At 49.5% G+C, this 24028-nt stretch overlaps 1 protein-coding gene across 1 annotated transcript; it reads right to left on the bottom strand.

Moving 5' to 3' along the window:
- Positions 1 to 6994: 6994 nt before the first annotated feature.
- On the bottom strand, positions 6995 to 10659 carry LOC125538247 (putative serine/threonine-protein kinase At1g01540). Its single transcript, XM_048701522.2, has 7 exons — positions 9351 to 10659; positions 8947 to 9051; positions 8737 to 8859; positions 8487 to 8657; positions 8279 to 8408; positions 7982 to 8191; positions 6995 to 7499 (listed from the first exon to the last, which is right to left on the bottom strand). The coding sequence occupies exons 1-7, from the start codon at positions 9983 to 9985 to the stop codon at positions 7347 to 7349; spliced, it is 1527 nt and encodes a 508-aa protein (XP_048557479.1). The 5' UTR covers positions 9986 to 10659; the 3' UTR covers positions 6995 to 7346.
- Between the last annotated feature and the right edge of the window lie 13369 nt (positions 10660 to 24028).

Below are 24028 nucleotides of genomic sequence, written 5' to 3'. Positions count from 1 at the left end.
TGTCACTCCATGTGACGGAGAGGTATCTCTGAGCCCACTTGGTAGGACATCATCATAATGTGCACAATGTGATCAAGGATTTGATCACGGGATGATGTGTTACAGAACGAGTGAAGAGACTTGCCGGTAACGAGATTGAACAAGGTATCGGGATACCGACGATCGAATCTCGGGCAAGTATCGTACCGCTAGACAAAGGGAATTGTATACGGGATTGATTAAGTCCTTGACATCGTGGTCCATCCGATGAGATCATCGTGGAACATGTGGGAGCCAACATGGGTATCCAGATCCCGCTGTTGGTTATTGACCGGAGAGTCATCTCGGTCATGTCTGCATGTCTCCCGAACCCGTAGGGTCTACACACTTAAGGTTCGGTGACGCTAGGGTTATAGAGATATTAGTATGCGGTAACCCGAAAGTTGTTCGGAGTCCCGGATGAGATCCCGGACGTCACGAGGAGTTCCGGAATGGTCCGGAGGTAAAGAATTATATATAGGAAGTGCTATTTCGGCCATCGGGACAAGTTTCGGGGTCACCGGTATTGTACCGGGACCACCGGAAGGGTCCCGGGGGTCCACCGGGTGGGGCCACCTACCCCGGGGGCCACATGGGCTGTAGGGGGTGCGCCTTGGCCTACATGGGCCAAGGGCACCAGCCCCTAGAGGCCCATGCGCCAAAGGGACAAGAGGAGGGGAGAGTCCTAAAGGGGGAAGGCACCTCCGAGGTGCCTTGGGGAGGATGGACTCCTCCCCCCCTTGGCCGCACCCTTCCTTGGAGGAAGGGGCAAGGCTGCGCCCTCCCCCTCTCCCTTGGCCCTATATATAGTGGGGGGAAGGGAGGGCAACAAAACCTGAGCCCTGGCGCCTCCCTCTCCCCCCCATGACACATCTCCCTCCTCCCGCAGCGCTTGGTGAAGCCCTGTTGGAATCCCGCTATTTCCACCACCACGCCGTCGTGCTGCTGGATCTCCATCAACCTCTCCTTCCCCCTTGCTGGATCAAGAAGGAGGAGACATCGCTACTCCGTACGTGTGTTGAACGCGGAGGTGCCGTCCGTTCGGCGCTAGGATCATCGGTGATTTGGATCACGACGAGTACGACTCCATCAACCCCGTTCTCTTAAACGCTTCCGCTTAGCGATCTACAAGGGTATGTAGATGCACTCTCCTTCCCCTCGTTGCTGGTCTCTCCATAGATAGATCTTGGTGACACGTAGGAAAATTTTGAATTTCTGCTACGTTCCCCAACACACATATCCATAAATTGAGAAGCCACTTAGAATTTAGGTAGAGAAATAAATCAACAAGGTACGGATCAAGAACGAATACTCGGTAAGAAATCCCAATCTCAAACCAAATATCCGTGGAAGAAGAACTAGAGCTACTTGAATTCCCACCTATGAAACTCCCGAACCTTTCTGGTTATGCAATCAGGTGTTGGGGATACAGGGGAAGCATAATATCTCACCCAAATATAGCAAATCCTACATCCAGCTGTATCCATCCTTCAACACATAACCAAGAAAAACTTCGGAAACCATCTACCTCAACCTTCGAAAAGCATCCGTTATACAAGTTATGGCGATACTCCCGAATTCCCGCCCCAGTACTGGGTGGCGTCGAGGTTATCTCACCAACGAACTGCATAAAAGAGATTTTCGATGTCGGCGTACTAAACTCACGTATTCCAGAACTGCAACGATAAAATTATGACGACAACACCTCAGAGCTCAACTCCCCGGGACACTTCCACAAAACCCCTGACAGGAGGCACCAAGACAATGTTCTCGTCACAAAACCATCGGAACGATTCCAAGATACCCGCGTGATCCTAAAAAAAATTAGTGAAATTTTGAGAAGAGAAGAGTCAAAACTCTATGTCAGGATGCCTTACCAGAGCGATGAGGAGACTGGTAAGTAAAAGAATTCCTAAACTCTCCAATATATAATTCCTAAATGACTCAAAACATTTTTCTAGACACAACTCGGCTGCTAAAACGATCAAGCAATGGGGCTCCTAAGGTCGGGGAAGGCTCTGATTACCAACTTGTAACGCCCTCGATGCGGCTATATCTCCCACGTGTCGAGGCACGACTTAGAGGCATAACCGTATTGAAAGCAATGTCGCAAGTTAGGCAATCATCACAACATCCCATGTAATATAGATAATAAAAGGGGAGGTACATAGTTGGCTTACACTCGCCACGTCAATCAAGTACATAAATAGCATTACAACATCCAAACACTCATGGCCCAACTACGGCACCAAAATAAAAGATAACCCAACATGCGACACGGTCCCGATCACCCCAACTGGGCACCACTACTGATCATCAGGGAAAGACACGTAGTATCGTTGAGAGTCCTCATCGAACTCCCACTTGAGCTCAAGCGCGTCACCTGGAGCGGAATCATCAGGCCCTGCATCTGGTTTAGAAGTAATCTGTGAGCCACAGGGACTCAGCAATCTCGCACCCTCGCGCTCAAGACTATTTAAGCTTAATAGGTAAGGCAAAGGTAAATATGTGGAACTGCAGCAAGTGGCTAGCATATATGGTGGTTAACCTGTTCGCAAAAGAGAGCGAGAAGAGGAGGCAAAGCGCGAGCAAGAAACTAGAGGACAACCTGCGCAAGCATTACTCCAACACCGTGTTCACTTCCCGGACTCCGCCGAGAAGAGACCATCACGGTAACTCACACTGTTGATTCATTTTAATTAAGTTAAGGTTCAAGTTATCTACAACCGGACATTAACAAATTCCCATCTGCCATAACCACGGGCACGGCTTTCAAAAGTTCAAATCCCTGCAGGGGAGTCCCAACTTAGCCCATGACAAGCTCTCACGGTCAACGAAGGAATAGACCTCCTCCCGAGACATTCCGATCAGACTCGGCATCCCGGTTCTACAAGACAACTCCGACAATGGTAAAACAAGACCAGCAACACCACCCGCTGTGCCGACAAATCCCGATAGGAGCTGCACATATCTCGTTCTCAGGGCACACCGGATAAGCTAAGCGTACGGGAGCCAACGTAACCCAAGTTGCCAAGGGACGGCCCCGCACGGTGCTCTAGGTTGGACCAACGCTCAGAGGAGCACTGGCCCGGGGGTTTAAAATAAGATGACCCTTGAGTCCGCGAAACCCAAGGGAAAAAGGCTAGGTGGCAAATGGTAAAACCAAGGTTGGGCATTGCTGGAGGAGTTTTATTCAAGGCAGACTGTCAAGGGGTTCCCATTATAACCCAACCGCGTAAGGAACACAAAATCCGGGAACATAACACCGATATGACGGAAACTAGGGCGGCAAGAGTGGAACAAAACACTAGACGAGAGGCCGAGCCTTCCACCATTTACCAAGTATATAGATGCATTAAGATAACATGGCAATATAATGATAACCCCGTTTGGCCCGTGGACCGCCTCCGAGCTTTGGCGGTCCTCGCGCCCTCACGCCGGCGCCCGCACACTCGGCCTCCTCGGCCGAACCTGACGGCGTGACTGGCGCCCCCCTTCACCCGCCGCCCTGACTCGGGCGCCGCAGGATCGGGCGCTGCTGGCTCGGCCGCCTCGACGCCGGCCGCCTCGCCGTCCCCGACGCCGGCCGTCCCCTTGGCCGCCTCGACGCGGGCCGCATTGCCGGCCCTGACGCCTGCCTCCTCGCCGGCTCCGACGCCGGCCCCGACGCCAGCCGCCTCGCCAGTGGCTCCGACGGCGCCCCTGGCCCTGTTACACGGGCTCGTACCGGTGTTCATCGTCCGAGCCTCCGGTACTCGCGCGATGAGTATGCCCTCGCCACCTCCACCGAGGAGCCATCTCCTCTTCCTGCGCCCGCTCGCGCAGCCCTCCGTGATCCTCACTGGCTTGCGGCGATGCAGGAAGAGTTCGATGCTCTTCAGCGGAACCGTACCTGGACACTGGTTCCCCGGCCTCCTTGCGCCAACGTCATCACCGACAAGTGGGTCTTTCGCCATAAGACCCGCTCGGATGGTACTCTTGAGCGCTACAAGGCTCGCTGGGTGGTTCGTGGTTTCTGCCAGCGCGCTGGAGTGGACTTCACTAAGACGTTTGCCCCGGTTGTCAAACCGGACACGATCTGCACCGTCCTCCAGCTCTCAGTGTCGCGAGGCTGGCCTGTTCACCAGATGGATGTCTCCAACGCCTTTCTCCACGGCCATCTTGAGGAGCAGGTGTATTGTGAGCAACCCACCGGTTTCGTCGACGCCTCCCTTCCTGGCCATGTGTGTCTGCTGCCCCGCTCTCTCTACGGGCTCAAGCAGGCACCCCGCGCCTGGTACCAGCGGATCGCCGGGTTTCTTCAGACACTGGGCTTCAGCGTCACTCACTCGGACGCCTCACTGTTTGTCTATCGCCACGGTGACACGACTGCAGATTTGCTCCTTTACGTCGATGACATCATCCTGACGGCCTCCTCCGCAGCTTTTCTTCAGCAGATTACTCTCCGGCTGCGTGACGAGTTTGCCATCAAGGACTTGGGTGCTCTACATTATTTCCTTGGCATTGAGGTCGTTCGGCGCCCGGACGGTTTCTTTCTTCATCAGCAGAAGTATGCACACGAGCTTCTTGAGCGTGCTGGCATGCTCAACTGTCACCCTGTTGCTACTCCTGTTGACACGAAGGCCAAGGTTTCTGCTCTTGAGGGCTCGCCAGCGTCGGATGCTCCTTTCTACCGGTCTATCGTTGGTGCTCTTCAGTACTTGACTCTCACCAGACCAGATCTTCAGTATGCTGTTCAGCAGGCGTGTCTCCACATGCACGCCCCTCGTGACTCTCATTGGACTCTCGTGAAGCAGATCCTTCGCTACATCCGCGGCACGATGACCCTTGGGCTGACACTCACGGCGTCCACTTCTCTGGAGATGATGGCCTACTCCGATGCAGATTGGGCTGGCTGCCCAGATACTCGTCGGTCCACCTCTGGCTACTGCGTCTACCTCGGTCCTTCACTCGTCTCGTGGTCGTCCAAGCGACAACCCACGGTTTCGCACTCCACGCGGAGGCTGAGTACCGAGTCGTGGCCAACGCCGTTGCTGAGTTCACCTGGCTACGACAGTTACTTCAGGAGCTGCATCACGACGTCTCCCAGGCCACGGTTGTCTACTGCGACAACGTTTCTGTGGTGTACCTCTTCGCCAACCCCGTTCATCATCGCCGGACTAAACACATTGAGCTGGACATTCCTTTTATGCGCTCTTGGACGCATTCGGGTTCTCCATGTGCCGACTGCGCAACAGTTCGCCGATGTGATGACGAAGGGACTGCCGACTTCTACCTTCGAGGAGTTTCGTTCCAGTCTTTGCGTCACTGGCGCCGCTTCGACTGCGCGCGGGGGGGGGGGGGGGTGTTGAGTATATTGTGTACGTGTATATTTGTGTGTAGGGCCCACCTCCTGTTTTCTCTGTATAGTTGAGGTTTTGGCTCACCTCTGTACTTATATATACGTGCCTGGTGCACCGATCAATACATCAGAGATTGCACAGCCCATATCTTGTCCTTCTACAGTAAAGACAATACCCAACCCTGTCGGAGAGAAAAGGAAAAGATTTGCCCAAGAGCAAGAGAGTGCTAGAAAGGATGTCGAGCGTGCCTTTAGTGTTTTGCAATCTCGATGGGGCATCGTTCGGTATCCTGCTAATACTTGGAGCATGCAGAAACTATGAGAGGTGATGACTGCTTGTGTGATCATGCACAATATGATCGTAGAAGACGAGCGCCCGAAACGTCTGTACGATCAAGGCTTTCAGTTTCAGGGTGAGAATGTTGTGCCTGAGCATGAAGTGGCAACTACATTTGAGCAGTTAATTCAGTTTTATGAAGACATGCGTGATTGGGAAACTTACGTGCAACTGCAAAATGATTTGGTTGAGCATATGTGGACTCATGTTGGCAACCAATAGATGTATCTTCTTTTATTCGTTTGCAAAACTATGTGAAACATTTTTATTTTTATTTGGCCTGTAACTATACTATTTATTTGGGCGAAACTATTTTGCTTGTTAAATTTTTATTTCACAATATATTGAATGTAATGTAAAATTAGGCGGCCAACCGGTCACGCCTGCACATATGGGTCGACGCGTTGGTCGTGCTGCCGACCCATGTTAAAAACAGGGCGGACGCCGGGCGGGCGGCCGACCCAAACGGACAAAATGCGGACGAAATCGCCGTCTGTTTGGATCGGCCCGTTGGAGTTGCTCTTAGAACCTTTGTTACCAAGTGTCCATTGTCAAAAAAGAAAAGGCAGCACCCGCACCCGCACCCGCACCAACATTGGGCGTGGCAGCGGCAGCCTAGGTGGATGGCGAACTGTCGGCGGCGGTTGTCCGGGCAAAGCGTCACGGACAGCAGTAGTTGGGGCACGGCACGAGGACAGCGAAGCCGCCTGTGAGATTTTAGGAGAAGCTGAGCTCTCGCCGGCCCCATGCACTCCCACCCCCAGCCCCAGGAAATACATCTCCGGAACGCCATCGTCTAAATAAATCATAACGTTTCTTTCTTGCTAATCATCAACCTTGTTTTGTATCTAGCCTGGATCACCTAATTCACCTCAGATTCCGTCCATGATTGCCACCTGAACCCTACCTTTTTCTGTGCAGGCACTACACGGTTCCGTTTGCTCACTGAGACCGACAGTGCTCCTTTGAAAATCTGAGTGAGTGTGCAATTGGTTGCCAGTAGGCAGGCTAAGCTGTCTTCACTGTCAAGCATGGCTGAATAATGATAGTATCGTCAGCTGTTAATACTACTTTGCTAAACAATGCCAGGTAGGTTAGACCATGGCCTCGCATGCCACCAACCTCTCCTTTTCCTCCCCCTCCAGGACTCCAGCTTGAGGCAGCAATTATATGACACCAGTAGAGTACCATGCCATGCAATCCCTGGCTGTCAATCTAAGTATCCAGCCTGAAGAACTGAACCATCAAATTTCTATGTGAAAGCTAGTAGCAAAGTATAGAAAATGAATCTCATCAAGGAAGAAAAGGGACAAGGAATCATAAGCTGAGCAGCAACATGACACCAACCAGGAGGTCGGTCATAAGCGACGCTCAGCTTTACCCCTGAAAGTATAGCGCCTTTATCATACGGAGATATATCTTTTACATAAACACGATCCGGCGAAACCAACCAAAAAATCCCTATGCCTACCATAATTAATCCAGTAATGTACAGATGCTATCACGATCTCTCCATAGACGCTTTCCATGGTTCCACACCTGACTCAACCCATGGAGCCGCAAACGAGCTTGTTTGTAGTAGGTCTGCGCCATCCAGCTTCTTTCTTGATCATGCACAAAGGTCCGGAAGAATCACCGTTTCCATCATAGCTAGGTCTCTTGATTTCTCCACCTTGAATTGTCTGCTTTTGATTGACCTTTTGGTGTGTCTCTTGGTGTGTCGTTCCCGCTGCTATCGCCAGGTTCATCCGAAGGTGTTTCCCCCAATTTCGCTTGACCTGGAGCTCTGCCAGCTCGGCGGTCCTGGCAATAAGAGTAACAAAAGGTATATCACTATAAATAAACACATTTTCTCCATAAAAACTCTTCTTAAGTAAATTTTGAACTAATTATGAGGGGAAAGGTTGTTATTCAGATGTTAAAAGGCAAATGGCTGGCTTCATTTACACACATCTTAAACCTGAACAGATTCAAACTGGAAAGAAGATGCTGAAATCCATATTTCGTGTAACAAAGAGAAAAAGTATCAACCTGCCATGTAACTTACAATGACCAAAAGGGAGCCCTTTCAGCAACAGGCAAAAGAGAAAATGTATGGTATAACAATCTAAAGTAAAACAATGTACTATGATACTTGACGTGTTCATCTTGATGTCCTTTCCCGGCAACACGAAAAATAAATAGGGGTAACAAATATATTGCAAAATTATTCTTGAGATAATTGTTATTAAATGGCATCTACTTGAAAATAAAGATAAAAAATTTGCCATGCCATATTGACTTACATCTCTGTAGGGGAAATCATCAACTTCAAGCATGTGAATCACATGACCAATCTTTGGCCTCTTGCGAGCTTCAGGGTCTACACATCGCAGAGCCACTAGCAAAGCCTTTTTCAGTGCCCTTGAAGTAGGCTTCTCGGTCATCTTGGGATCCAAAACCCCCTCTGAATTTCGGCTGCTCACCATTGTCTTCAGCCATTCAACGAGATTAACCTGAAAGATTAATCTGCAGAATTTATAAATGCATTTCACGAGTGCTTAATTTAGCACTGGTTATAAGGAGGCACAGCCATTACTAACCTCTCCAGGTGGCCTGTTGTAATCTACTGGTACCCTACCAGATATTATTTCCATAATAAGAATCCCAAAACTATAGACATCACTAGTTTCATTCAACATGCCAGTGCCTGCATACTCTGGAGCAACGTACCTGTAATAACAGAGATACATAAGCAACTATGAACATGTTTATCTTGTGTGACGATGATTTTATGAGTACCGTACTAACCCAAATGTCCCCATAACCCTGGTCGTGACGTAACTCCTCTCTGAGCCCAAAAGCTTTGCTAGCCCAAAATCAGAAAGCTTAGCGTTCCAATGCTTGTCAAGTAGGATATTGCTTGACTTGACATCACGGTGAACCACCTTTGGCTCAAGTCCCTCGTGCAAATACATTAAACTGCACAACTAGGTAACTGTGTAAGTATAAAGTTGTGGTAAATATATTTTCAGATCATCAGTAACTCACATGCACTTACCCTTTTGCTGATCCAAGAATAATCTTCATTCTTATGTCCCATGTAAGAGGGCTCACAGGACCAACATCACCATGAATCCACTGCTCCAAAGTTCCATTATTGACAAACTCGTACACAAGCATCCTGGAAAGAATTCATATACAACACATTTATGTTACAAGCGCCTCATTTATCGAATACAGCAGTTCAACTTATCACTCAAGGAGGTACCTTTGGTTGCCCTCAGCACAGTATCCAAGCAGCCGCACGAGGTTCTTGTGCCGCACCCGCCCGATTGCTTCGACCTCAACCTTGAATTCCCTCTCAGCCTGGCCCCTAACAAACCAAGTATATTACTAAATTCAGCAACACAAAAACCACACGTTACACAAATCACACATTTCAGCCTCTCAAATGGCAGCTTCCACGCTAAGCATGCTAACAACGACCTGCCATTTTTTTTATCAAGTTCTTGCACAATGTCACCATCTTAATTGTCAATATCTCAAGTCAGATTCAGTGACCCGGTGCATCCATCAAATTATACATCTTGCTTAAACTCAAATCAATTAGACGCCAATCAGAAACAAGGCTCTAAATTTGGCTATACTTGAGTTCACGGGAAGCGCTGTTACCTGTTATTCAGCAAATTCTTGACGGCGACCTGTGTGCCGTCCTCGAGAATGCCATGGTACACGATGCCGTAGCCGCCCTCGCCAATCACCTTCTCATCGGCGAACATTGCCGTCGCTGCCTCGAGCTCCTTGAGAGTGTACCAGTGGCCCCACCCGAGGTGTGAGACCTCGGGCACGCCCGGCTCCGGGCCACCTCCGCGGCTCTCGCCGCTGGCCCCGCGAGACGACGGCCCCCCGCTACGCTGATGGTGGGGCGGCGGCTGCTCCGGGAACGTGATGCGGTGCTCCTTGCCGGTCTCGATCTGGATGGACTCTTGCGGGGACGCCTGGAGAATCTGAGCGAGCGGCACCTTGGGCGCGGTGCCCCCCACGGGGGCCTGCGCGCCGCGAGAGGGCACCTCTTGGATGTCCTTGGGTGGCTTGGTGGGGTTCTTGGGATGGGCACTGGGCGCGACGGTGGCGAGGTGGAGGACGGGGGCGGCGGGGGCGCGGCGACGGCGACGACGGCGGTTGGCGAGAAGGCACAGGAGGGAGAGGAGGACGAGGAGGAGCACGAAGGCGGCGCCGACGCCGATGCCAACGAGCTCCCACAGGTGGAGCCCGAAGACGACGGTGCTCTGGTCCGAGTCCGACATCGGACCGCGGCGGCGAAGCTCGTCGGCTCAACCAGGAATGGCGGATCTCCGCAACAACTCTGGCTTTCTTGCAGAATTCGGTGCTAAAGAGAGATCGGGTTTCGAACAGAGCAGCCCGCTAAAGCTTGGGTTCCTGCAGAGAATTGGAGCAGAAAGGCTGGATTCCCTCAGGGAATAAATGAATGGGCAATCCAGGCGGCCAAGATTGGATTTCGCAGAGGATGATGCAGTGGGAAACGCTGGGGCTTTTGGGCGAGGAGGGGAATTTAGGACAGGATGGAGTGACGAAAAAGGGTGGATTTGAGGGGCGGCAGGGCCCGAGACGTTGGATTTGGGAGCAATGTGGAGGCGGAGACCAAAGATTAGACGATTGTTTTGGGGCAAAGGGTGAGGGGTGGTTAATTTGTTCTTGATAAAAGATTGGATTGTGGTTGGGAGGAGGGTTTGGGGGAGGGGAGGGTGGTTGGTGGTGATCTTTAGAGTAACAACAAATCAACGAGAGAATGGAAAGCGAAGGATCAATTATTAGGAGCGGTACTCCCTACTCCCTCAGACGGTGGAGAGAGAGAGATGAGTGAGGACTGATGGGTTGCAGGAGGGGAGGAGGAGCGCCAGTGCAGTGCCAGTGCCTAGTGGGAGCTGTGAGGGAGTGGTGAGTGGTGACAGGGTGTGTGTGTGGCTGCTTTTCTTTGTTTTGGCCATTGCAATTGCATGCATGGAGGATTAGATTAGACAAGTCAAGGGTCAAGGCCTAATAAAATAAGTAGATCAGGTCAGAAGAGAAAGAGAAGTAGGGGCACGGATGGAGGGTAGGAGGATGATATTTTGGGGGCCTGAAAAAGGGGAGGAGCTGGAGAGAGCTGATGCGAGCTGTCGCGCAGTATTGGACTATGAGGGAGAACGTCCCATTGGTTGCACGGTCTTGGATCTGAGTTTTTTTTCTATATATATTTTTTATTCTTGATTGGTTTGGAATGGCTTATCACGTTTGTAGCACATTTTTCTTATTTTTTATGCGACTTTCATGTGTGCCTCAGTATCACAAAAAATTCGACATCCGCTCATTGACCTATGCGGGTGCGACGAAGCGGCTTGTCGCGGTGTCACTGACAGAGGCGAAAAGAACTAGACCGGTGCGGGTGTGAGGAGGGTTTTTCGCTCCGACCGTTGCTCAGATTAGATAGTTACCTTGCTGGAGGCGGGGAAGAAATTTGACCTATGTGGCTGGGGGTCTTTTTCCTTTGACCGCTTCTCGAATTAGCTAGCTACTCTCTCGGATGCGGGGACAACGCGGTTTGACGTGGCACTGTAGCCGAAGGTGAGGTAAGGATGGGTGAAAAGTTGGGTGGCCAAAGGAGAAAAATAAAAGAAAGAGTCTAGGAGGAAGAAGATGACACACAAATGTTGGAGTGATCTCTTTTTTATGCTGGTTCACGTAGATTGAAATATACTTCTCTACATTTCATCAAAATGTCTATTCTACATGTGTGCGGTTTTTATGCTCTTCTATTTTGTAAAAACATGTCTATCAAATTTCTTTGTATTCTCCATCCATGTGTTTTTTCCTCTTATTGATGTTTCTCATCCATGTGATTACAGGGATGTTTGAATATACATATATGAATCTGTCGCACGGGATAGTGTAATTCGTGCTTTCCACTTTGGCCAATGGTTTGATGGCCGAAACACCTTATTCTAGATTGAGTGATGGCTTGATGCCCAATGGTAACTCTAGCAAACTCATCATATCGGCCGCCTCTATAATTGGTTGGAGTGCCCTTCATAAGTGTTTGTAGGTCACCGAGCATTTGTGCTAATTTAGAGTTGTTGTATCTACGGCCTCCATAATTTCCTCTCATATTTTTCCTATATTTGTGCATATACACTCTTGATTCTCATTCTCACATGTATTTAATCTTTCGCCATTCAACAAGATTTCAAGCCATACCATATTCTTCAAGAATTGAATTCAAATATAAACATAACATGAAGTTCAACCAAAAGCAATCATTGTATGCTCGAAATGCATGAAGGAAACAAGAAGCATCATGCACACATTCAATCGACGTGTACAAATCACATGCCACCGACAAGGCTACGTCCTCCCATGTGTGCACCCCCTCCTCCAGTGTATTGGCCGCTCCATGACATCCTGGAAGCCATGATCTCCGCTCGCAAGCTCTGTTAATGATTTTGATGTTTCATACATTGCATTTGGATCCAACATCATGAACCAGTTCTTCTCTACCATCTTATCTCTTGCATTAGTCAATACCCCTCAAGCTGAAGCATACACGTCTACATCTCTTCCTTGCACCCCTTTACTTTCGTGCATCTGTTTCCATTCTGCCATCTTGTCTTGTTCCTCCCCTCCAAATCCAACTTCTCTTGTTGCCTCTTCTCCTCCAACTCCTTATTTGTCTTGATCAACTCAGTAATCTTGTCTTTCATCCACTTCACCTCACCTTGTGTCTTGAGCATCTCCTTTTATCTCTTCCTACCATCGGATCGCCCCACGCTTGACCCCGAAGAAGGACCCCCTAGGCCACCTCTCATCTTCATCACCACCACCACCATCATCATCATCATCATCAAATTTTGAAGAGGAAGTACATGCACAAGTACCAGAAAGAATTTCTAGCGCCGTTACTCAAGGTCCCTACACACACATTAGCATTTACTTGTTCTACTTTTTATTTGCCTAGTTTTTTCCTTATCATTGACACACAATAACAGAAAGTGAAAACCAAAAATAAAGATAAGTATGGATCCTCATCCGCTTGCTAATCTTTTCAAACTTGCTGCATATTGTAAACCAATATCTAACAATGAAGAAGTGATAAAAGAAAATGCTATCGAGATACTTTTATTGAATGAAAAGCATGATTAATGTTGTTAGTATAAATTTTATGAATATCAATTGTGCTAATGATCATGATTGGGGTGATAATCATGATGTTTATTGTGATCTTGATAATTCTGAGCCTCATAATGAATCTATTATTGAAGATAAAATTTGCAATAATATTAAAAGTGGGTTCGGAAGAGCGTCAACTTTAGGTAAGAGTGATCCCACCACTTTAGAGAATTATCAATCTCATGGAATTTCTTATAGAAGTGGGTTTGGAGAGGTCATGACTTTAGTTGATATTAACCCCACTGTCGATACTAAAACTGACAGATCTCGGGCATGGGATCCCAAGCTGTGGATCTTGGAACGATTGTGAATAGGATACAAAGGGCACGATGTTTACCCAGGTTCATGCCCTCTCGAAGAGGTAAAACCCTACGTCCTGCTTGATTATATTGATGATGGAGTATCGAGTACATGTTGATCTACCTCGAGATCGTATGTTGTGTTCTAAACCCTAAGGCTAGTAATTGTGCTTGTGTCTTTATGTACTAAACCCTCCGGCTTATATAGGCACCAGGGGTATCTAGGGCTACACATGGATGGTTGCCAACTAGGGATAAACATGCCGATAGGTGTAGTAGTCCTTGAAGTACACGCCAAGTCTTCCGCTGAGTCCGTCTTGGTCACGCCAGAGTTCGAGGCTTCTGGAGTCCTTCCTTGTGAGATCGGTGGGCCATAAGCTCGGCCTATGGATGGTGGGACAACTAGGTTGGTACCTGAGGGAGTCCTGGATTAGGGGGTCTCCAGACAGCCGGATTATATCCTTTGGCCGGACTGTTGGACTACGAATAAAAGTTTGAAGACTTCGTCCCCTGTCCGGATGGGACTCTACTTGGCGTGGAAGGCAAGCTAGGCAATACGGATATGTATATCTCCTCCTTTGTAACCGACCTTGTGTAACCCTAGCCCCCTCCGATGTCTATATAAGCCGGAGGGTTTTAGTCCGTAGGACAACATACAATCATACCATAGGCTAGCTTCTAGGGTTTAGCCTCTCCGATCTCGTGGTAGATCAACTCTTGTAATACTCATATCATCAAGAATAAATCAAGCAGGACGTAGGGTTTTACCTCCATCAAGAGGGCCCGAACCTGGGTAAAACATCATGTCCCCTGCCTCTTGTTACCATCCGCCTTAGATGCACAGTTCGGGACCCCCTACCCGAGATCCGCCGGTTTTGACACCGACATTGGTGCTTTCATTGAGAGTTCCTCTGTGACGTCGTCGTAAGGAAGGATGCCTCATCTCGTTGTTAAAAACAACATTACCGCCGGGGGAGCTCTGGCTGTCAGCCAAACTCTCCGGCTAGGCAGTTTCGTCATGACCGCCCGTTCGGCCGCTGCACCGACGATGACTTCTCGGGTCATCAAAAACAGCCTCCACGTCAGCTCGGAATTCGCCGAGCAGATGGATCCAATGGAGCTCTCTTCCCTAAACGAACTCTTGGATCGCATCGCTGCCTTGGGAGTCGCTACGGACTATGATCGGATTGGGCTTAAACCCGATCGAAGGGAGATTAACTCTCCACCGGTCACCCATCATGTTGCGGTGGTGGAGGAACAATGCGGCGATTCTTCCTCTATCTTGAGGACTAACTATGTCCGGATTCCTGAGCTCTCCGAGCCGGATACCCGTTTACGGGAGGACATCACCCAAACCCTGAACCTAGAGTCAGGCAGCGGGCCAGACTCATCGGGCAACATACCGAAATCCGAACTTCCAAGATCGGAAACCCCTCGGGCCCTGGGTCTCAGATCGGGTAGGGGTCCAGACTCAAATACACCCACCCACCCAGACATAAATGATCTTTCCCACATCAGGCAAGAGCCCCATGAAACAATACATCATTATTGGGCCAGATTCCTCCTTGTGATGAACAAGGTTAAGGACTGCCACGAGGAAGACGCAGTCTCACTTTTCTGCAATAACTGCACGGACAAGGGAATCCTTAACGCCATAAGTCACCGTGACATATCACGCTTCGCCGACTTGGCGTCCATAGTATGAAAGTATTGTGCGATGGAAAGTTCCTGGAAAACCGAAACGAAATTTTGGGATAATCCGGCTCTGAATATGCACCCAGTCCGAGGTAAAAGGGTGCACTATCATAAGACACCCGAGTTCATTACAAAGAAGCAAAAACTCTCTACAGGGCACGGAACCGTATTGGAGGGATGGCTTGACGGACCCTGCAAAATTCATAGCACAGCGGATACAATACCAACGCACAGCCTTAGAGCATGTTGGATACTCCGGCAGGTGGCCAAAAGTGGTGAGGATCTTCTTATCCCAAATGCCACAGAGCACCATCCCGTGGATAACAATACGGTATTAACAGTCTTTGAGACCTTCGCTCAAATAATAGGCGCAAGCGAACACTCCGCAGCATTGCCGAAATCTACAACGTAGCAGCAATAAATCCATGGAGTGACACGGCTATTACCTTCAATGCCAGTGACGAACCTAAATTCCGAACAGCCCGAGCACTAGCCGCACTGGTCCTCAGTCCAATCATGGACGGCTTTTGACTCACCAAAGTACTCATGGACGGCGGCAGCGGATTAAACCTCATCTATGAGGAAACTCTTCAAAAAATGGAAACAGACTGGAACCGCATTGAGCAAAGTAGCACAACCTTCAGAGGGATCATACCCAGTCGGGGAGCACGATGCGCTGGGAAAATCACACTAGATGTGGTATTCGGTACGCCAGAGAACTATAGGTCCGAAGAAATTACATTTCAAGTGGCCCTGTTCAGCAGTGGATACCACGCCCTTTTAGGACGTGAGGCGTTCACGATCTTCCAAGCCGTACCCCATTATGGGTACATGAAGCTCAAAATGCCCGGGCCCAACGGAATCATCACTCTCGCCAGTGATCCGGACACAACACTCCGTGCCGAAAACAAAACAGCCGCACTGGCCCTCGAGGCATTATCCGAAGCCCACTCGGCCGAGGAATTAACCACGCTACGCTCCACAGTGGACAGGGACGACGTGATACTCGACAAGAGATCCAAGTCCACCTCTTTTAAACCAGCGGATGAAATAGTCAAATTCCAAGTCCACCCAACGGACCCTACAAAAACAGCCTCCATCGGGGCACAGTTAAACCCCGCCGTGGACGCCGCACTACGAAAGTTCCTGCGCGAGAATTGGGACATATTCGCCTGGCATCCCTCAGACATGCCAGGAATCCCACGTAGGCTGGCCGAGCATAGCCTCAATATCCTAAAGGGATTCAAGCCAGTCAAGCAGGCTCTTCGGCGTTTCTCTGAACCTAAGAGACAGGCCATGGGAGAGGAACTAGCCAAGTTATTGGAGGCTGGATTCATCAGAGAAATAAAACACCCGGACTGGCTAGCAAACCTGGTGATGGTACCAAAGAAGGATAAATCCTGGCACCTTTGTGTCGATTTCAAGGACCTTAATAAAGCTTGCCCAAAGGATCCCTTCCACCTCCCCCGCATTGATCAAATTATTGATGCTATTGCAGGACACGAGTCATTGTGTTTCCTCGACGCATACTCCGGTTACCACCAAATCAAGATGGTAGAGTCCGACCAAGCCGCAACGGCATTCATCACATCATACGGTCCCTTCTGTTTCAACACAATGCCTTTTGGGCTCAAAAACGCCGGCGCAACATATCAGCGCATGATTCAGACATGTCTGGAGAAACAAATCGGCAGAACAGTAGAGGCATACGTAGATGATGTGGTCGTCAAAACCAAACACGTCGACTCTCTAATAGACGACTTGAGGCTCACATTCGACAACCTCCGAACATACGAAATCAAGCTCAATCCGGAATAATGCGTTTTCGGCGTACTAGCCGGAAAGCTCCTGGGTTTCATTGTCTCCAGTAGAGGTATTGAAGCTAATCCGGCCAAAATCCGAGCTTTGTCACAGTTGGCTACCCCAACAGACCTCAAACAAATCCAGAAGTTAACTGGATGTGTGGCGGCTCTAAGCCGCTTTATCTCCCGCTTGGGAGAAAAGGCATTACCCCTTTATCGCCTCCTTCGGCGCACCGAACACTTCGAGTGGACGGACGCTGCCACAACCGGATTGGAAGAAATAAAAGCCATACTAGCAACCAACCCAATCCTGGCCGCGCCAAACATCGGCGAACCAATGCTATTTACATTGCGGCAACTCATCAAGTTGTAAGCGCAGTGCTCGTCGTCGAACGAGAAGCGGACGGACATAAATTCCCTCTTCAAAAGCCGGTATATTATGTATCCACTGTCCTCACTCCATGCAAATCACGGTACCCACATTATCAAAATATAGCCTATGCGGTATTCATGGCATCCCGGAAACTGAGACACTACTTTCTAGAGTGTTCGATTACAGTAGCCTCGGAGGTGCCACTCAATGATATTATAAACAACCGCGACGCCACGGGCCGGATTGCCAAATGGGCCATTGAGCTCCTCCCGTTCAACATAACATACAAACCCCGGCGAGCCATTAAATCGCAAGTATTGGGCGACTTTGTCGCCTAATGGATGGAAGCCGAACTCCCTAAAGAGTACGACGCATACTCCAATTGGATTATGCACTTCGATGGCTCCAAAATGCTGGCTGGACTGGGGGCTGGCGTCGTCCTGACGTCCCCAACTGGAGATACAGTTCAATATGTACTGCAGATACTGTACACAGACTCCAACAATGCAGCCGAATACAAAGCCCTGTTACATGGTCTTCGGATGGCAGTTTCCATGGGCATTCAGCGCCTGGAGGTGCGTGGGGATTCGAACCTCGCAATATCCCAAATAAATGGAGACTTTGATGCCAAGGATCCGAAGATGGCGGCCTATCGTAACACCGCCCTAAAGATGTCAGCTCGGTTCGAGGGGCTTGAATTTCACTATGTGGCTCGGGAAAACAATCAGGCGGCGGATGTCCTTGCCCGCATCGGCGCAAAACGCGATGCGGTCCCCCCCAACATCTTTTTAGAGAGGTTGTTTAAGCCATCCGTGGTATGGGAGGGGGACACCGACAATATTAGTCCGGACCCGGCCACAACACTCGATACTGAACACTCTGACATAATCGGAGGCTGTGCCACCGAAACAACACCTTCAGCCCACGTAATAATGGCCATCATAGCCCCGTGGACAGAACCATTCCTGGCCTACCTAACTAGGCAGGAACTTCCGGAGGACCAAAATGAGGCATGCTGCATAGTGCGGTGATCTAAGGCCTACAGGGTCCATGAGGGAGAACTATATAAAAAAAGCACTACCGGAGTCCTTCAAAGGTGCATCTCCGAAGAGGAAGGGCGGAACCTTTTGGCAGAAATTCACGCCGGGCTCGGCGGCCACCACGCCGCAGCCCGGGCTCTTGTAAGCAAGGCCTTTCATACATGATTCTATTGGCCGATGGCCCGGGCAGATGCACAGGACTTGGTCCAACGCTGCGCCGGTTGCCAGTTTTTTGCAAATCAAAGCCACATGCCACCCACTGTCCTCCAAACAATCCCCATTACGTGGCCCTTCATGGTCTGGGGGCTTGACATGGTTGGACCCCTTAAAGGGGGAACCCACAAGAAAAAATACTTACTGGTTATGGTGGATAAATTCACCAAATGGATAGAAGCCAAACCTGTTAAAACAGCCGAATCCGGACCGGTGATAGACTTCATATCCGGGGTCGTACACCGTTATAGCGTCCCCCACAGCATCATCACTGACAATGGCACGAACTTCATGGCTGATGAGGTAAAACTCTGGTGCAGCAAAATGGGCATCAAGCTCGATTATGCTTCAGTCTATCACCCACAAACCAACGGCCAAGTTGAGCGAGCAAACGGTCTTATAATGAGCGGTATTAAACCCAGATTAGTGCGGTCCTTAACGGAGTCTAACACGCACTGGGTAGAGGAGCTCGACTCCGTACTCTGGGGGCTGCGGACCACGCCGAATCGTAGTACCGGATATACACCCTTCTTTATGGTGTATGACGCAGAGGCAGTCTTGCCCTGTGACATAATTCATGACTCACCTCGAGTGCGCATGTACGAAGAAAGAGAAGCCGAACTCGATCGGCAGGACAGTCTGGACACCCTGGAGGAGGAGTGCGACATGGCAAAACCCCGTTCCGCATTTTATCAGCAATAGGTTCGCAGATACCAAAGCAGAGAAGTACGGGCCAAAACTTATAACGTTGGCGAACTAGTTCTACGCCTACCAGATAAGAAAAAGAACAAGCTCGAGCCCAAATGGGAAGGTCCCTTCATTATTGACCAAGTTCTGACCGGTGGAGCGTACCGTCTGCGGGATGCATCGACTAATCGACTCGAGCCGAACCCATGGAACGCGGCCAGGCTCCGAAGATTCTACGCCCAGCGCCGGACTCTATGTTCGTCTCCTTCCTCTGTCCATTTTTTGCATATACATTATCTGTCTTGTTTTTCTTTCTTTCTTTTATTCTTTCTCTAGGCCTTCAAGGGCCAACTTGTGCCTCGCTTGCACATTATAGATGTGCTAGCCGCGCTCATCATACCTGGGGGCTTCTTTCACAGAAGCTTAAGTATTTATCTGGGCCTCATGTAACACCCCGGATATGATTTTCCCAATATGTAATCCAACTCTTGCCATTTCCGGCGTTAAGTTATTTTATTTTCTCGGGTTCGGGTTTTTGTCTCCGTGTGTTGTTGTCGTTGTCATGCATCTCATATCATGTCATCATGTGCATGGCATTTGCATACGTGTTCATCTCATGCATTCGAGCATTTTCCCCGTTGTCCGTTTTGCATTCCGGCGCTTCGTTCTCCTCCGGTGGTCATTTCTACCTTTCTTTCGTGTGTGGGGATTAAAAATTTCCGGATTGGACCGAGACTTGCCAAGCGGCCTTGGTTTACTACCGGTAGACCGCCTGTCAAGTTTCGTACCATTTGGACTTCGTTTGATGCTCCAACGGTTAACCGAGGGACCGAGAAGGCCTCGTGTGTGTTGCAGCCCAACACCCCTCCAATTTGGCCCAAAACCCACCAAAAACCTCTCCATCATCTAGAGCGTTCGATCATGATCGCGTGGCCGAAAACCGCACCTCATTTGGACTCTCCTAGCTCCCTCTACCTCTATATATAGACCCCCTCCTCCAAATTCCGGATCTCCCCTTCCAAACCCTAAAAAAAACGTCTCCGCCGCCACCGGACACGTCCGGACGGCGCCGGACGCGTCCGCCCGCCACCGCCGACCTACCAGCAGCTGCCATGTGTCCCCGAGGGGACCGCTTCGCCGCCCGCAGCCGCCGGCCCGCGAGGGCCCGAGGCCGGCCCTCTCCTCCGCCCGACCGGGCCCCGAGCCCCCTCGCCCCGCGTCGCGTCTTCCCCGCGGCCGAGCCGCCTCATCCGGCCGGCGCCACCGCCCGCCATTGCCGGCCGCCACCCGCGCCGGATCAGCCCGCCCACGGCGCCCCGCGCGCGCCGTCCTCCTCCTCAAGGCCGCCGTGCCGGATCCGTGCTCCGGCGAGCCCTCCCCCCCCCCCCCCGCGGCCACTCCGGCCGGTCTCCTCCGTGCTCCGGCGAGCTCCGGCACCGACTCCGGCCATCTTCGTTTTGCGTGCTCCGGCGAGATCCGATCCAGATCTGGAAAACCCTAGGGGTTGACCTTTTTTTCACTAAGTTCCCAGATTATATTGCTATGTTCATCGCATCGTAACTTTGCATCCATAGCTCCGTTTTGGGCATATAGCATATCAAAGTGTTCGTCTCAGAGAGTACATCAGTTCATCTCATTGCATCATTTTCATTTGAGTTTATCTTGATGCCCGAAATGCTGTTGGAAGAGTGCTACTTGAGATAATTGTCAGATCTGCTGCTCCAATTAGATATTTGTCATTTTTGCCATGATTATTGTGTGCATGATATGCCCCTGAGCTCTACATGAGTTTTGTTATATGTTTTGCCATCTATCCAGAGGTGCAACCCATGTATTTTTGTGATGTGTGTGGTGACTAGCACAAGCTTGCAAAGTGGAGCATTCGTTAATGCTGATTTCAGGGACTTAGCATTTCCACTAAGTCCTTGATCTGTTTATTTCAATATGCCATATGTTCATGTTGTTTCCTAGTGATCCGTGCCTCTTTTGAGGATGATCAGTAAGGATGTTTTGTTAATCTTGTAGTGCTCTATCCATCCATGTCTTTGTTTGCAATTATGGAGCACCCTAGCTTGAGTCAATAGAGCTCTACTTTTGCTATTTCGTGAATCTGGGCAGATTGTCTACTTGTTAGCGATTTTGCCGAGGATGTTGTAGTTGATCCGTGCATGCTATGCTATTGTTCTTGCCATGTCTAGCTTGTATAATGCGTATTCTTTATGGGTGCATGCTTAGATTGGCATGACTTGCTCTGTAGTGAGTGCATCGAGCTCGTTAACATGCCTACTTGATATCTGATTTGCATGCTCCAGTTTTTCACCAAGTCTGTGATCTGATTATGTTTTTGCCATGTTCACATGGTTGCAAATGTATTTTCTGATCCCTTTTGGCTCAAGGTCACTAAGGGACTTTTGTTAAGCTCTTTGAGTAGCTCCACGCCATGCTTTACTTTGCCATGTTCAGGTCCTGTAGCATATAGTTTTCATGCTCCAAAGAGTGCTATCTGATCTGAAATTCCAGACAGGTGTTAATTTCACTAAGTCTGAAATCTGTTTACCAAATGCATTTTTGCCATGCTTGTTTGAACCTGTTAATGGATGAATTGGCCGTAGCTCAGTGTTCATCTTTTGTTAAGCATCATGTATGGATCCCTGCCATGTATTTTGTTTCCATGTTTGAGTGCTGTAGCATGTTCATCTTGTTGCATTTAGATGGCTACTTGCTGTATATCGCAGACCGGTGCCATATTTGATTTGCTTGCCATTTCCAAACCGTAACTCCGATTCCGGCGTTCTTTATATCGTTTTCAAGCGATTTCATATCACCTTTCCAGTGGCACACTTGGATTTCCGAGTTGAGGCCAGGTTCATGCATTCCTTGTCAAATCTTGCATATGCATCACATATCGCATCCCGCATAGCATACCATGTTTGCATCATTTTGTTTGAGTCTTGCACGTGGTTGATTGTGTCCTTGTTGCTTGTTTGTCTTGTTTGGGTAGAGCCGGGAGATGAGTTCTCTAACGAGGAGCCCGTTGAGTTTGCTTTCGAGAATCCATTCAACTCTGACAACTGTGCAGGCAACATGATCATACCCTCGAAATCACTACTATCTTTGCTTTGCTAGATGCTCGCTCTTTTGCTATGCCTATGCTACGATGCCTACCACTTGCTTATCATGCCTCCCAAATTGCCATGTCAAACCTCTAACCCACCATGTCCTAGAAAACCGTTGATTGGCTATGTTACCGCTTTGCTCAGCCCCTCTTATAGCGTTGCTACCTGCAGGTGAAGATTGGAGACCGTTCCTTGTTGGAACATTATTTACTTGTTGGGATATCACTATATTATCTTGTTATCTTAATGCATCTATATACTTGGTAAAGGGTGGAAGGCTCGGCCTCTCGCCTAGTGTTTTGTTCCACTCTTGCCGCCCTAGTTTCCGTCATATCGGTGTTATGTTCCCGGATTTTGCGTTCCTTACGCGGTTGGGTGATAATGGGAACCCCTTGATAGTTCACCTTGTTTAAAGCTTTTCCAGCAATGCCCAACCTTGGTTTTACCAGTTGCCACCTAGCCTCTTTTTCCCTTGTGTTTCCGGAGCCCGAGGGTCATCTTATTTAAACCCACCCGGGCCAGTGCTCCTCTGAGTGTTGGTCCGACCGAGTAGACTGCGGGGCCACCTTGGGGCAACTTGAGGGTTGGTTTTACTTGTAGGATGTCTCATCTGAGTGTGCCCTGAGAACGAGATATGTGCAGCTCCTATCGGGATTTGTCGGCACATTCGGGCGGTGTTGCTGGATTTGTTTTAACTTGTCGAAGTGTCTTGTAGAACCGGGATACCGAGTCTGATCGGAATGTCTCGGGAGAAGGTCTATTCCTTTGTTGACCATGAGAGCTTCTCATGGGCTAAGTTGGGACTCCCCTACAGGGATTTGAACTTTCGAAAGCTGTGCCCGCGTTTATGGGCAGATGGGAATTTGTTAATGTCCGGTTGTAGATAACTTGAACCTTAACTTAATTAAAATGAATCAACAGTGTGAGTTATCGTGATGGTCTCTTCTCGGCAGAGTCTGGGAAGTGAACACGGTGTTGGAGTAATGCTTGCCGCAGGATGTTCTCTAGTTACTCGTTCGCGCTTTGCCTCCTCTTCTCGCTCTCTTTTGCGAACAGGATAGCCACCATATATGCTAGTCGCTTGCTGCAGCTCCACATATTTACCTTGCCTTACCTATGCTTAAATAGTCTTGATCGCGAGGGTGCGAGATTGCTGAGTCCCCGTGGCTCACAGATTACTTCCAAACCAGATGCAGGGCCTGATGACTCCGTTCCAGATGACGCGCTTGAGCTCAAGTGGGAGTTCGACGAGGACTCACGCCGTTACTATGTGTCTTTCCCTGATGATCAGTAGTGGTGCCCAGTTGGGGCGATCGGGACCGTGTCACATGTTGGGTTTATCTTTTATTTTGGCGCCGTAGTCGGGCCATGAGTGATTGGTTGATGTAATGCTATTTATGTACTTTGTTTGACGTGGCGAGTGTAAGCCAACTATGTATCTCCCCTTTTATTATCTATATTACATGGGATGTTGTGAAGATTGCCTAACTTGCGACATTGCTTTCAATGCGGTTATGCCTCTAAGTCGTGCCTCGACACGTGGGAGATATAGCCGCATCGAGGGCGTTACACCTCATGCCCCGCACATGTGTTATACTTCCGCATGTACCTTTTTTCGCCATTATATGCATCGATATGACTTAAGTTTTGGCCAAGCTGGGTTGCCTGGCTCTTGTATTTATGCCCTACGTTCCCGTTAATTCAGCTAGGGCATAAGGGGAGCACCTCTGCGATTGTTACTGCCGGGTCAGCCGGATGTGTACCTCAGATTCGGTGAAGCCGAAAGCTAGCGTTCTTAAGGGAATATTCGGTCGGTGAACAAAAGATGATTTTTATTTATTTTCCATATGTGCCCCCAGATGTTTTTTCCTGTGTTTCCTATCACAGTCCGGACATGCACT

The sequence above is a fragment of the Triticum urartu genome, chromosome 2A (genome assembly GCF_056163025.1).
Source record: "Triticum urartu cultivar PI428250 chromosome 2A, HENAU_Tu73, whole genome shotgun sequence".
Taxonomy (NCBI): Eukaryota; Viridiplantae; Streptophyta; class Magnoliopsida; order Poales; family Poaceae; genus Triticum; species Triticum urartu.
This window is presented reverse-complemented; position numbering and strand designations above follow the sequence as displayed.

Excerpts from the sequence above, each read along its gene's own strand:
- LOC125538247 (XM_048701522.2), bottom strand. The coding sequence starts at position 9,985 with ATGTCGGACTCGGACCAGAGCACCGTCGTCTTCGGGCTCCACCTGTGG. Across the intron at positions 9,052-9,350 it reads AAGAATTTGCTGAATAACAG|GGGCCAGGCTGAGAGGGAAT; the intron begins GTAACAGCGCTT and ends TTGGTTTGTTAG. Across the intron at positions 8,409-8,486 it reads AGGGTTATGGGGACATTTGG|GTACGTTGCTCCAGAGTATG; the intron begins GTTAGTACGGTA and ends CTGTTATTACAG.